General features: G+C 46.6%; 1 protein-coding gene across 1 annotated transcript in view; it reads right to left on the bottom strand.

The window, feature by feature from the left end:
• Positions 1 to 15,183, bottom strand: part of Dnah9 (dynein axonemal heavy chain 9) — a 328,265-nt gene that overhangs the window by 3,167 nt on the left and 309,915 nt on the right. The window contains 5 exon segments of the mRNA XM_051167603.1: positions 4,950 to 5,132; positions 9,226 to 9,396; positions 10,975 to 11,166; positions 12,029 to 12,220; positions 13,210 to 13,437. Of these exon segments, the coding sequence (XP_051023560.1) occupies positions 4,950 to 5,132; positions 9,226 to 9,396; positions 10,975 to 11,166; positions 12,029 to 12,220; positions 13,210 to 13,437 (966 nt within the window).

Consider the following 15,183-nt stretch of genomic DNA (forward strand, 5'->3'; position numbering starts at 1 on the left):
CATCACCATTTGCTTGCCAGTCTGGTTAAGAGGATATGTGCAAAAGTAATGGATTATAACAAAAAACAAAGTACCACAAAGGCAACAAGAAAAAATGAGGGGTGTGTGTGTGTGTGAGAGAGAGTTTATAACTAAGGCTACTCTCTAACTCACATCCCTTATGCCTCAACCAACCAAGTGCTGGGATTGCAGGTCTGCACCACCATGCCTGGGAAATGATGCAATTAAGTTTGCTTTTCCAAAAACCGTTTTGTGCTTTATCAAGTTTGGGTTTATCTGTGGGAGTTACTTACTTTATATGGGGAAGTCTGTCATGTGAACTGACGGAGAATAGCCCCATCCTGGATTTGTCCTATACTGTAACCCCACAGAATTCATAAGCCGTTGGTGTTTTTCAAGTGTGATGAAAATGGCTTGGTCCTCATGTGGCTGACAGAGGACTGTGTCAGAGTGAGGGAAATCTCTACGGCATCCGACAGTGCCTACTGCCTTCCTTTGCTTGTATACAGATTTCCTTTGTTCCTGGTTATCTCACTGGGCTAAGTCAATACACTCTGTTATCAGGTCTCTGTTAAGCCTGAAACCAAGTCTGAGTTTTGTTATAAAAATAAGTGCAATGGCCTGGTGATTAGCTTGGTAAAAATGTTTGTGAGGCAAACCTGAGGCCCCGAGGTCTGTTTCCTAGATCCCATGTAAAAGCCAGGCATGGTGGGGTGTGCTTTTCAGTCCCAGTGCTGGAGAGGTGGAGACTCAGATGCCTGGGACTCACTGACCATGTAATTGTTGAATTCCAGGCCAGTGAGACACCCACACAAGATGGGCAGCTCCTGAGGAACATCATTCAAGGTCTGGCTCTGGTCCGTGTGTGTGTCACTCCCCACACACATGCATCCAGACAAACAGACCTCCGTGCCACACCAATGTGACTAGCAGTGAAACCATGCTATGTGGAACTGTGATTGTGACTATGGGCTGAGACTTATTTGTCCAAACACGTAGGAAGGGCAACACCAAGAGAGGTCCCCAAGTGGACTGTGGACTCATCAGTTGTAATAAATGCAGACTTTGGGGATGCTAGGAGTATTTTGTGTGGTGGGACAGGGGCTTGATATGAGTCTGAAATTGCTATGATCTTAAAATCATGCTATAAAAATAAGGCTGAAAATTTAAAAGGCAATACTTAATGCTTAACTCCCTTTGAAAATCTAAACTCATGACAGCCAGGGAACATAAAGTATGTAACCTAATGCCTTAACTTTTTTCTCACATAGGCTTATAATATTATAATTTATTCTGACGATCTTCCACTGACTTAAATGAATGTGCAAGCAAAAGCAACCTAAAGGATGTACTTACTGTCTCCTAGGTTCCCCTATGTTCCCACAGGAGCATGACCTACTGTGCAATTGAAGCCACCTGGTAGTTTGGTTTATGAACCCAGGTAATTTCATTACCTTGAGCAGAAAGAGAAAGGATTGATCTTCAGGGAGCTGGGAGGCAGCCATGCCTTTCCCCAACTCAGATGTACCTGTGTTGCCTTCTTAGACCTAGGGGAGTACAGACCAACATCATGTCCTGAAAGGTATTCAGAGCCAACAAACAAAAAGATGTTTTCCTAATATGTTGCTGGCTTGGTAGAGGCTGCCTTGGTGTGGACAGGATGAGTCCATGGCCAAAGTCTGGGTACCAGGGCCCTTTAAGAGATTATTTTCATTTTTAAGTTGTATATGTGTATGAATGTGTCTATGTGTAGGTTTGTATACATGCGTGCAGCCTCTGCAGGGGCCAAAAGAGGGTGGTAACTCCTCTAGGGCTGGAGTTATAGTCTGTTGCAAGCTACCCACCTCTCTAACAGCAACATGTGCTCTTAGTGGATGGGCTGTCCCCAGCCCCTGCTAGGGCTCTTCTTAAGAACTGTGATATCATAAAGAAATTGGTTTTCTAGCATTCCCTGGCCTGGGTCTGAGCAGCACTGTTTAATATCGAAGCCTACCTGTTCAAAGGTGGGTCAGCAAAAAGAAAACTTAAAAATCTGGCTGTTCCGTCTCTTCAGCAGCCCTGTGTTTGTTCCAGGGTCCTGTGACACACCTCCTTGGTTTCTGCACTGATGGGGAATCTGGGAGAACACTATAGTCCATGTGGCACCATGTGGCACCTTTCCTAGGTATGAAGGCTGCTTGTCTGTGACCCTATCTATTTTATTCTTCCCTATAAATAAATGCTTTCATAATCCTCCTTTGGTACAATAGAGTAAAAACCTTATTTTTAACTATAGGCCCTTGTTCCTTTGAGTCACAATGTGTTAGAAGCTAGATTCATAGTCTAAAGCCACTGCATAACTAAGGACTCAACCACCAGAGGAGGCAGGTGAACCCAGAAAGCTCCATTTGGAAGGTCATCAGTAGTCATGGCCCCAGCAGCATTCAGTCCACAGAGTGCAGGCTGGAGATAGCACTTCACTTCAGGGCTTCATGCTAAACCCTGTGCTGAGGGTCAAGGTCAGCTCCCTATCCATTCTTCTCAGGAAAATGTCTTTCGTAAGTAGCTTTCTCTGACCTGCCCCACACCCTATGCTGGGGGGCCTGGTGCCTTCACACATTCTAGGTAAGCATTATACCACCGATATATGCTTACCTCTGTAAAAAGGGAATTTTCTAGATAGCCTTCTATCAGTATATGCTCCTTTGAAAATTACAAATAGTTGTAATGTCAAAAAAAAAAAAAAAAAAAAGAATTGGCATTTAGGAATTTTGTAGATCAGGCCTTTGTGCATCTGGCTAATAGGAACTGGAACACCTAGGAAGGCGGAGAGCCAGATGTCTCACAGTGGTGAATTCCCAAGGCAAATTCTCTCTGTGGGATATGTCTGTGGCCAGCTGGCTTTCCCTTAGATTTCTTCCCTCACCCACCTTCTGTGTGCTTTGAGATGCTACAGGCTCACAGGTCTGTATCTCACAGTTCAGCTAGGACTTTCTGGCTACACAGGGTCTCAGAGCCAGTCAGTTCTGAACAGAAATATTTTTATCAAAAAGGCTAAGAGTGCTTGCTTAGTAACTCATAGAGTCAGGTATCTTGTAACTGTGGTGCCTATTTTGGGGTGGCTGTTGGCTTGTTTTATGTGCTGGGGGACTGGAGATGCCCACTGTTTCCCACACTGAACCAGCAGCAACCTCAAAGTACTGCTGAAGAGAAGTAAAGATAAAGAAAAAAGTCAGAAGCACTTCCTCTTCCCGTCCCTGTTAGGTCAGCAGGTCACCTAAGCCCCTGCCTAGCTTGGAAGGGGACTTCTCCACCATGCCTTCTAGCAGGTTCTGATGTGCTCTGTCAGCCCAACTGAGGGACCAGCCTGTCGGCGGCTGCCCACCTCTGCTTTAAGCCTAAATGCTTTCCCTGCTCTGAGCTCTGCCTCCTTTTGCCATGGAGGGTGTCCCCTGCCTTTCCTCTCTCATGGAAGCTGATTCACTTGCCAGCGTCACCTGCCAATGCTTACAGGGCCTCACCTCAGAGTCACCACAGAGGACAGACAGCAGGACTGGAGGATGGAGATGGCAGAGTGTGCTGTGAGTCTGGTGACCAGGACACTCTGGGGACCATCCTTGTGAAACTGTCTCCTGAGAGGACTCTGATTGGAAAATACCCTTCAGCTCATACAGGTTTCTCACGGCTTCTTGCCGTTGTTGCATCATTGAGAAGTTCACCATACACTGGGTGAACTGTTGGAGGCGGCTCTGGGCTCCTCTGTTCTGTCTCTAGCGGCCCTGTTTCTGTCCTCATCTGTCCATATCTACCGTTCCTCTGGGGCCTTCCCTTATCTCATAGCCCCCCCTTTTCTTCCTCCTTTAGCTTCTGTTTATGAACCCCACCTTCTAGTGGGCTGTCCTGGAGGGAAGGCTCTGTTTTAGCCTCTCTGTGTCCTTCCTCACAGAGCCCATCAATCAACACTGCGGGAATTAAGCTGAAGGGAGAGAAACTCCACACTGCTTCCGCCTCTCTGCCGAGGCATCCTTCATGATTGACTACACAGAGCCACAGTGAAGGTTCGTAGAAGAAAAACAAGTGAACGAGTTGGAAGTCAGATGGGTAAATAGCCTGCACCAAATTGCATGGCTTCAATAAGCTACGACTGTAGCAAACCTACTCAAGATAATTGCTACTGTACACCTGCTTATCCAGGAATGGAGATGCAAAATATGACAGGCAAGGGCTTGGTGCACATTTGAGACTAATGTGCAATTTGTATTTATCTGATTATCTGCTGGCACAGACTTTGGAAGCCATCAAGCACTGCCTGTCCTCAACAGGATAGGCATTCCTACCTCATCTTCCATATTACTTCCCTCTGCCCATATTATGTATGTTTATGTGTGTCAGGGGGTGGAGATTAAAACCAGAAAAATTAAAGCAACCCTAGATTTTGTGCTGTTGGTAGTTTCTGTAGGTGTCCACATGTAGAAAATTCAGTTGTTTACACACACATACACACACACACTCACACACACAGTTGTATAACTCCGAAGATTAGCCATGGCAGCACCAGCAGCAGACTCCAGACCTAGGCACTTTGAAGGCTCGGCTGAGCTTTCAGTGTAAGCTACAAAATCAGTTTCTGGATTATAGGCACACACACACACTTCTAAGATACTGGGCAACAAACCCAGGGCCCTGTGCAAGATGGGCAAGCTCTACCTCTGAGCTGTGCCTCCAGCCAGAGCTCATAGCACTTTTACTAAAGATGTCAGTGTAGGCACATGTAACTCATTGTTTACGGACATAGAAGACTGCACTGCCTAGGGACCCAGCACTGTACAGATTCTCTCAAATGTCCCCATAGCCAGTCTGGCTTAGTGATACTTTTCAGCCATTTAGGTGGCTTTGGGGCAGTTGCCCTTCAGTGTCCTTTGGTGACTGTGTCTGTGTCTGTGGGGTCTGGCAATGTCCCTCCCACTCACCTGTAAGCCGAGGTGCAGCTCTCTTAGTGAGCGCCGGATCTCTCTGGTAAGGATGTTCATACGTTCACACTCCTGAAAGGCAACTACAATGTAGGGGGTGCGTTCCTCCGCCTTTGCCATCAGCTCTGGGATGTTAAACTCGTCTGTCACCCGATCCAGTATTTCTTCCAGAAGGGCCTTGACCTGCTCCATGACAGAAAATACGGGGTTAAGAAAGGGATACCATGGAAACCCCTGCCTGGTATGGTAAATCTGGCTAAGAACCCAGCAGCTGGGGAGCTCACAAGTGCCAAGTCTAGGAGGTTCCTTCTTGTATGGATTTGCTAAATGGACACAGTGCCAAATTGCCTTCTAAATTCATTTCTCCATCCATAGACTAGTACAGCTCTCAGATCTCTTCAGAGAAGAGTGCAGTGGATGAGAGTGGATGCAGAAACTCATGATCAGGCAAAGTGACGCATGGGACACCTATATCACTCCATGACAGGGATTAAGATCACTGCAGGAGAGGAAGGAGAAAGATTACAACAGCCAGAAACTGGTGAGGACCCTGACCAAAACAGGCTTGGGACGTGGCAAGACGGCTGTGTTTTTAAACTTGTAGCACCTGTGGTGCATGCAAAAGATCAAGCCAGTAGGCTCCCAGCCTTAGCTACCAGAGTTGATTAAAAACAACAAAACCATGGAGTTGAGGGTATATGGAGGTGAGAGTTCTCAATCTGGATGGAGTTAGGAAAAGTGTGTGTGTGTGTGTGTGTGTGTGTGTGTGTGTGTGTGTGTGTGTGTGTGTGTGTGTGTGTGTGTGTGTGTGTGTGTGAATATGACCAGACTACACTGTGTGACATTCTCAAGGAATTGATACAATATTTTTAAATGAAGGGATTCCATCCTGTAATGGACACTAGATGACAGCCACCTCCACCTGCTGCCCTTCCTCTCATCACACTCTGGCTTGCTTGCTTCGTTCAGCTAGGTTAGGGATGAGGAGTGGCCTTAGGACACTTCCCTTCAGAGGCTGGCCTGTGACTTGTGTGACCACCTTCCTAAGAACTGACGTTGAAAACCTCACAGGCTGACCCAGTTAACTATAGGGAGTAAGTTGGAAACACGTAAAACTTTGACCTAAGATGCCCATGTGGGCCATGTGGGGCTGAAGCACACATGTACACATTGACAACCCTCCAAGTGCATGGTTCCCATGTTCTCAGATCCAGCCAACCAGGGATCAAAAACCAAACATGCCTTGTCACAATTCCTTAAGCAACACAGTGAAACTGTTTGCGCACCTTCAGGCATTGTAAGTAATCTAGGGGTGAGTAAGGTATATGAGTGGATGGGATGACACCCCAGTAAAGTACTTGCTTAGCATGCATGAGGTCTGCACTGTGTGAAGGTATACCAGAGGATGTGCTTAGCTTACATGCAGATCCTAAGCCACTGACGTAAGGCATTTGGGACTTTGGCATCCATAGGGAGGGGCATGGATAGTAACGGACCTCCTCCCTTCTGTATTTCCATGAAGTGATACTGTGGTTTTCTATTTGTGAATTCTGAAAGAGGCATGGTCATCTATCACTTAGACCCTGTCTTCCCACAGTTTCTTTTCTCACATGAACTATCAGCTAATTAGACCAGGGGAGCTAGAATAACCCGGGTTTCTCTCCTGGAAAATTGGAACTGAGGTTCAAAAATTGTGGGCTATTTGGGGCAAGCACTTGGAGGCTAAGCCTGCCATTTTGGAGTAAATGAGTAAGCCTGGGAGGCTGGTTCGCAGAGAAAGACAAATGAAGCTGTGCACACATCATGACCATATGGCTAGCAGAGTAGGTTTGAAGGAGCAGGAAGGTGGGCGCGTGTGAGCTAGTGCCAGCCTGTCCAAGTTCTAAGAGCTGAGCTCCAGAGGCCTGTGCATGCCTGAGCTTTGTCAGCTCTGACATCTTGATGTCTTCCTCCAAGAGGAGGCCTCTGTCTCTCCTGAGGACTGCTATCTTCCCCACCTTTTTGGAGAGTCACTGGCACAAGCTTCTCCTTATTCAAGACAAATCAGATTATATTCTCAGGGGCATGAAAGCCAGTGGGAGGATGGAGAGTCCCTTAAGGGCCCTGCAGGCTTCTTCGTCTCTGAGACCCTGGAGCCACGGTGTTTTGTTTTTCTTTGATTGGTTAATTTTGCTTAGTTTAGCTAGATTTTTATCTGCTGCTTACAACCAAGGAGCCCTGAATGAGTTAACCCAGTTCTCATGAGATACAAACAATCTAGTTAGGACTGGGGGTTTTCATCAGTAAACATATCCACTAGAGTCTTTCTTGGTTGGCTCCCCTCCCCCAACCCCCAGGGTTGACTTGAAGATCTAATCAAATGAACTGATGGATGGATGCGGCAGCGTCTGAAAGCTTTAAAGGACTATGTAAACGTAAAGGGTGATTAATATTCACCTTGACTTGAATTGCTAACACACAATCCATTCCCTAGTAAAAGGGCTGATGGTAGAACAAAAAGAAAAAAAGAAAAGAAAAAACAAGAGCCCATCACCTCACGCCAAATGGGTCTCTGGTTGCTGTCATAGCAAAAAGTGGAATGGAATTTTAATGGTACCTGAAAGCCGCTGCCAGAGCTGAAGACAAATGGCTAAATTTATATTATATTTCTGTCTCTGGAGTGGAACTGAAGAAACAGTCTTGTATCAGTGAGCGGCCATTTGGCTGTGACTCACAAAGAGATGAAAAGATGGTCTAGAGGCATTCTTCCAAAATACATGAGGATGGGGACACAGAGTTCTTTCTGCCTTTCCAAGTCAGGAGGAATTTGGAGGCCAGAGAAGGAACCTGTTGGTGGGAGGAGCTGGACACAGATGGGCAGGGGACCTCTTCTTTGCTCAGGGAGCCCCAGGAGTACTGCAGAGAAGACGGGAGGGTTCCAAGGGATGAGGTTAGCTTCATCTCCATAAGCAAAACCTCTGCTTTTCCTTCTTTTTGAGAAATATCAGGAAAAACACCTTTTTAGAATCTATTCTTCAGACAAGAGGAAAAAAAATACAGTTAAGCTGCCAGTGTTCGGTTGGGTTTGTCGTGTTTCCTTCAATGTGCAGGACACTTGCTGTTTTCAGCCAGCCAGCCAGCCAACTGCATTTACTTAACAATTACCATTTATGCATTATCACCCATCCAACCACCAGGAGGTCCATTAGTCTCTCTTCCTCTCTTTTTCTATACATGCATACATACATACATACATACATACATATGTGTGTATTCTCTCTCTCTCACACACACACAGACACACAGCTTATGCATGGCTCTTATGCATGCCAGGCAAGCATTCCACCACTGAGCTACAGGCCTGTCCCTATAAATATTTTATTATTGATTTACTTATTGAGACAGGGTCTCACTGGGTAACCCTTGGCTGTCCTGGAACTCACAATGTATATCAGGTTGGTCTTGAACTCACTGAGATCTGCCTGCCTCTGCCTCCCCAGGGCTGAGATTAAAGGTATGTGCCGTTGTGGCTCACTTTCCTATAGATGTGGAGTGCACTCCTCTGTATAGAATTGCTTTCTTCATTTAAATTGTGTATTATTTTGCTGTTGCACATAATTTACTGTCATTCTATTGATAAATAATTGTTCTATTCAGCATTTCTACACCATAAAAATTCTGCAATAAGTAAGTGTAAATACATCATAAAATCAGCATACTTTGAGTGCTTTCACTGGCTGATTTCTAACAATAGAATCATGCTTTCTATCCTGTAATTTCTTCGCAGCTTCATGGCATTTCCTGGCCTTGTGCTAGAAGCACTTTGTGTCTATTGACACTGGGACTGGAGGTCATTCCCACTGACAGAGTGGCCTATCCAGAAGGGGTCTGCTTGGCAGGTGAGTGGAGAGGTGTTTTACAGCCAATTCTGCAGTGTCTTGATTTACTTTGCCAAAGAATCCGGAAGTTGGTATCAAAACCCCCAGTCCCTTCTGCTCAGCCCTAACCTTCCCTCCCTCATTTCGGCAGACAAGTTAAGTAAAATCTGGCTCTGGACTGGCAAAATCATCTGCCAATCCTAATGGCAAGGACTTTCCTCTGATTTAACCAGAGTGTCAGGAAAGGGCTGAAGTGGGTGGGGAGGGACTGTTGGGGCAAAGGATCAGTGTCTTTGTTTGTGTGTGTGTTTGTGTGTGTGTGTTATACACGCTACCCACTGCCAATGTGATTAACAGAAAGGCGCCTACTTACAAGCCTTGGGCTCCCCAAACCATCTCGGGCCATGCCCACCATGCACCTTTTCTTCCCGCGTAATGCCAGCTCCATCTCCGGCGTGGCTGTCCCGAGGCTGCATCTCCAGCACGGTTCGGAAGAGCTTTTCCGATATCTGGGTCAGGAAGCCGATCTCAGCGTTCGGGTGGAGGCCATACAGGTAGGGAGACTCGGGGGGCAGCTCAGCGTCGATATACTGAAACCAAGAGTAACCAACTTGTCTCCCATCCTCTGCGAGGTCCTATGTGGAACACAGCACCACTCCCCTGGCTGTAGGTGGCTGCGTACTTCACCAGGCGCGGCTCCTGCTGGCTCGGTTGGTTTGGCCTCTTCTTTTCACACCAGACCAGTTCCCCACAACTCCCATACAAAATAAACATGAGACTGTGCTGGAGGAAGCCATGAGCTTGGCTACAAACCGGAGAACTCACACTCTCCCCCAAAAGGAACAGGAACTGAAGCATGTTAAAACATGGTGCCGCATAAACACATCTCTGATTAACTCCGGTAGTCACCAGTCTGCCTAAGAATCTTACACAGCTTATAGAGGTCACTTTCTTCACTGATTGTTTTGCATACTCCTTCATGGTTCTTTTTTATAACAGCGAGAAGCTAACGTCCACCTTAAGCTCCTAAAGAGGCTTTCTTTCGCGGTTTCTTGGTGGTGTTACCAACTAGTTCAAATATTGCTCCTCCTTGTATTTCTTCCAGCCCATTCCTTGGCCCTCGGCAGGTGCCCTAGATCCACCTTTTATCTGGCAGGTTTCAGGGAAGTACGCAGAAGGGAGTTTACCTCAGCTCTTTGGAAATGTGCAAGTCCTATCGCAGGCCCGCCATGGGATCCAAGAGCCAAGCCTCCTCGGGAGTGCTGCTCTGGCTGGTGGACTGTCCACAGACACCAGGGGATGCTCTTGCACTGCGATCCTGGGCAAAGCCTCTCACGTACTTAGAAAGTTATTTCTTCTCATCAGGAGTCTCCTCACTTTGAATTTCTCCTTACAAGTATGACTCTTGTGGGTCAAATGGCTTCTACAACTATGATTCTTAAGTTTTCAAAAGTTTCTTTTAAGTTTCTATGACCACTTTTTCACCTTAAATATACTATAAGCTTTGGTAAGCTGCAGTTCTTTCAAGAATGTTGAAACGCCTAAAAATCGTTTTCCCTCCCCTCCAAAATGGTTCTCAGTAGATTTTAAAAAGAGAACAGAATGCTTTAAAAATAAATGCAATAATAGCACATGAAAAACTGAAATGCTAGTAAGAAAACTTTTTCTTTTATACATGCCTGTGTTCATAGCAACCAACAGGAAATGTGAGGTCACCTGATCACTTTCTATGAAGATAGTGATAAGGTTTATGCAAAGGTATCTAAATTCCTACCTGGGAAATTAAAAGCAAAATTAATTTCCACAATAATATTAATTTCCCCATTAATATTGTTTTTGTCAACATCTTGATTAAAAAACAAGAAAATAACTGCCCTGGATATTATTTGTGGGAAAGATTGACAAGTGGAATTATGGAATCAAACATACAAGATCTCCAGGCTTAATTTCATCATTAATTTGAGGCTGGAAATCCTGAGTCTGTTGGGTTGAGCAAAGCAAGGTTGGGGCAAAGAGCACGTTTGAAATATGCTCAGATCTTGGGGCCATCCGTTCCTGGATTCCAGTCTTGTGCACATGGACATGCTGAGGTGTGCAGGACAGACAGGAGGAATGTTCAACAAACCCCACGAGACTAGCACACTGCAATAAGCATGGCAGTGCCTCACCTGATGATAACCACTGTAGTCCATGTTGCCTGGGAGTGGGAACCCTGGGGCCAGGGACAGCTCTCCTTCCAGCATTTCTGGCCTAATGAATTCCTCCAAATAGGTTCTGCAGAGTCTCCTGTCCCAGTCATCTGTGATATGGCCTCCATACATGATCTCACCAAACAAGTAGCGCAAGTCGTCGTAGGGCACCTGCACCAGAGGCAAAAGGGTAGGAAAAGAAACAACCCCCCCACAGGCTTTGTTTCAGATTAAAAGTGAAGCCCTTTTAAACTTTGTGCCCCCCAGAACCAGTATATTGGATGTGTTTTATGTTATACCAAGCTTTTCCTAGAAGCCCTGCACACAGGCAGTGAATGCCAAATGGAGGAAGTGAGGACCTTTCTGCCATTAATTTCGGAGTAAGCACAGTGCAGGATAGAAGGCTGCTGGAGTAAGAGTTAATGAGGGAAACCATTTGAGACAAGTCAAACAAGAAAGGGGGCAAAGCCCTGGAGCCAGGCTCCCCTGGGCCCAGCGCTACAGGGGGGACTTCTCAGAGCATCTGACCCCCATGGTGCCCTTGGTGGTATGAACAGTCCTTTAGATGGAAGACTTTATTAGCATAAGTTTTTCTGAAATGGAATCAACAAAGAGGAGGCTGGCTATAGTTTGAATTTGGCCTTTTCTCTGCCTCTGGCAGAACCATATCCACAGGAAGAGCTGTGTGTACCAATGAAAGCTCTGCCCCTTTGCCTAGTCAAGTTGGGTTGAGAACTTAAATTAGGTGAGTATGGGGGGTCTCTTCCCGTCAATCCACAAATGCCTGCAATGATGTGAGCACATATAAGTGGTCTGATTGGTTTTGGATAAATTCTTATGAGGCTGACAGTTTGGGTTCCTTTGCTTCCTAGCTCTGATATCATGGTAGTAGTTTTCAGCCTTAGGCTGGTCCTGGCCTCGGAACTTGCTTATCGCATTTGTGTGAGGGTCTTAGACCTTCCTCATGCCACACAACCCTCATATATGGGAAAGCCATATGATAACGACCTACACCCATACCCCTTTGCTTTACCTTTGTGTTAGCCTCCAGGAAATTGTAGAGCACGTTTACAGAGATGGTGAGGTCCCCAGTGTTAAAAGGGTAGGACCGATTCCATCCCTGCGGCCCAAACTTGCGTCTTTCGGCAACCACCGCGTGAAAATAACACAGAGCAAAGAGGATGCTCTTGAACTCCATCTCCCGGGAACACATCTCCAGAGTGTCCTGGAAGGGAAGCATCATGAACAACACTGACACAAGGGTGTGGTGAAGAGCTGGGTTCATACTGCGTCAAGGTATGATAGTAAGTCATGTTTAGGGTTTGATGCACAGTGAAGGGACTGGTGATCATACTGAGTTGAGGCCAGGTGGGGGTCCAGGCTGGAGGCAGGCATGCAGAAGAGATGGGTTTCCACCCAGCATTTGAGTTACAGTTTATATTCAGGTTACAGGTGTTTGGTCTATGATATAACTTTGTGCACATGGACTAACTATTTAGGTACCCAAGCCTAGCTGATGACAGCAGCAGAGGGTCTGTGGGTATGGACGCCTTATCCATTCTATCAATGCACTGTGCCCCATGTAGGTGGGGAAACTGTCCTTCCCTGCCCATCATGGAACAAGGATATGCGTTTTTGTTCTTGGTGGTAAGGAGCCCCTGGCTTCTGTATTGAGATGCTTCTGAAAGGAGAGAGGAGACGGGAACCAGACTCCTAGCAATGGGGGATGCAGTGCCATCCACGGTCCTCACTGCTCCCCACTGCTCCCCTCTTCTGAGCAGGACTGATCAACCAGGAGCCTGAGCAAACAGTATGGAGGGGTGTGCGGCTGCAGAACACAAGGAGGGGCAGATGAGGGACCCCTGGGCCGAAAGGAAAAAAAGGATCAGTAGAAGGAAAGAGGCGGGTGCTGGTTCAGAGGAAGCCGGCGAGGCACTGCTTGGTGGACTTTAAGGGGGGTGTTGCTTATGGGGGACAGAGGTAAGCCTGCATTTTAAAAGGATAGTAGGGAGGCAGTCTTTGGATCCTCTGAAGTAAACAAAGCAAAACAAAACAACAACAAAAGACCAAAACAAAATTCTCTGCCATGGGATTCTTTCTGTTCATTTTGGAGGAAGATGAGGCAGCCAGAGCCCACACACTTTCCTCCCACTGGGTCTGAGTTGGCCCTTTGTTGGGTGGAGTCCTCCTTCTGTCTTCCCTCCCGGTCAGTACCTGAGTGAAGTTGTCCAGGGCTTTGTGCAAGTTGGCGTGCATGCCTGTCGGGGGCTCATTGGTGATCTTGATGGAGTTTTCCAGAATGCCCTGGGGAATGATGTGGCCCTCAGGGGACGGTGCAGGCTCGGCGCTGATGAAAACCCTGAAGTCTGGGTGACTTTCCTCACTGAGCTCCTCTAATTTCTTCTCCAGGGTGCTGAGCCACTTGGCCACCAGGTGGATGTTCTGTTAAGAAGGAAGAGGGCCCAAGTAGGCATGCATTTATATCTCTTAGCCGTGAGCAGTTATCAGGTGGGCCGCTAGAGGGGACACCTGGCCTTTCATAATCTTCAGATCTTTTTTTGATAATTCTAAAATTTTAGTTAAGATATAATGACATAATTTCCCCCTTCCCTTTTCTCCTTCCAGTACCTCCCATGCTGCTCCCTCCATTTCCTCTCAAAGCCATGACCTTCACCCCCCATGGTCATTGTTGTTACTCATATACACAAATGCACAAACATACAAATACAACCTGCTAAGTCTGTTTAGGGCTGCTCGCAGGTGCATTATTTCAAGGCTGACCACTTGGTAGTGTAGGCTAGTTCTGGAGAAGTCTATTTCTCTGTCTCAGCAGTGGTTAGTGACCTCCAGTTTTCTTGTCTAGGGGTCTTGGCATGACTATTGTGGTTGTCACTGCTTAGACTTAGCAATAAAATAGACATAATGCGATACCCACCACCTTTGAGTGTACAGTCGTTGATTTTCATGGGGCTAGGGATTAAACGAAGGTCTCACTCAGGCCAGCCAAGTACTTTACTAATTAGCTTTGCCCTAGACCTAGAACATACATGTTAAAGCACTCAGAGGAGTATGTACACCTAGACTGCCATGTAACTCATAGCCTTTGGTAGGAGAAATGTCTAAAAATCACAACACAGGAAGAGTTGGAGATGCCCAGTAGTGGTGTCCTCCCAGCGTCATGCAATTCAACCCCGTCTTTTGATAATCATAGACCTTCCAGCATTGTGCTCTCAGACATGTTAAAGCACTCAGAGGAGTATGTACACCTAGACTGCCATGTAACTCATAGCCTTTGGTAGGAGAAATGTCTAAAAATCACAACACAGGAAGAGTTGGAGATGCCCAGTAGTGGTGTCCTCCCAGCGTCATGCAATTCAACCCCGTCTTTTGATAATCATAGACCTTCCAGCATTGTGCTCTCAGACTTGGCGGCATGTACTTCCCCTGGAGGATGGCTTAAAGCACAGGTTTTGGGACCCCCCCCCACTTCTCCCCCACCCCCTGCCTTGCAGCTTCTGATTCAATAGCTAGAGTAGAGCCTGGCTATTTATATTTCCAACAAGCTCCCAGATGGTACCACACTGTGGGTACAAAGTCTGTACTTAGAGTCTAAAGTGCAATTCTCCACTGCCTGGTGCCCAGATTATTTGAACCCTTGAGAACCAGAAGGGGTGGCCATGGCTGCTGTACCTGGGGGCTGGGAAGAAACAGAATTTCAGATCCCTGCTCAGACGTACAGACTCAGCACATTTTAGTGGGACCCTCTATACCAGTATATGAGTGTTCAAGTTTGAAAGGGACTGACTCATTCAAACTTTTCCGACCAAGCTCCAACCTCACCAAAGCATTCTCCTAACTGCCACTAAAAACACCCACCTAAGACACAGTGAGATACTGCTGTCAATGACCCACAAAGGTCCCTGCTCTCATCACAGTCTAGCCTTTGAGCCTGTCTTTTGTTCCCGAATCTGATTTCCATTTTTTAAATTAATTTATTCAGATTATAACTCAATTGTCATCCCATCACTTGTATCCACCCGTTCCTCCCCGCTCCCACCCCAACCCTAATCCCCTCACCAAGGGGGATCTTCCCCACTTTATGGTCACAGGCTAACAAGTCTCATCTTGGTAGCCTGCCCATTCTTTCTTTGAGTGCCACCAGGGCTCCCCACGAAGGGGACATCATCA

The sequence above is a fragment of the Acomys russatus genome, chromosome 25, assembly GCF_903995435.1.
Source record: "Acomys russatus chromosome 25, mAcoRus1.1, whole genome shotgun sequence".
NCBI lineage: Eukaryota > Metazoa > Chordata > Mammalia > Rodentia > Muridae > Acomys > Acomys russatus.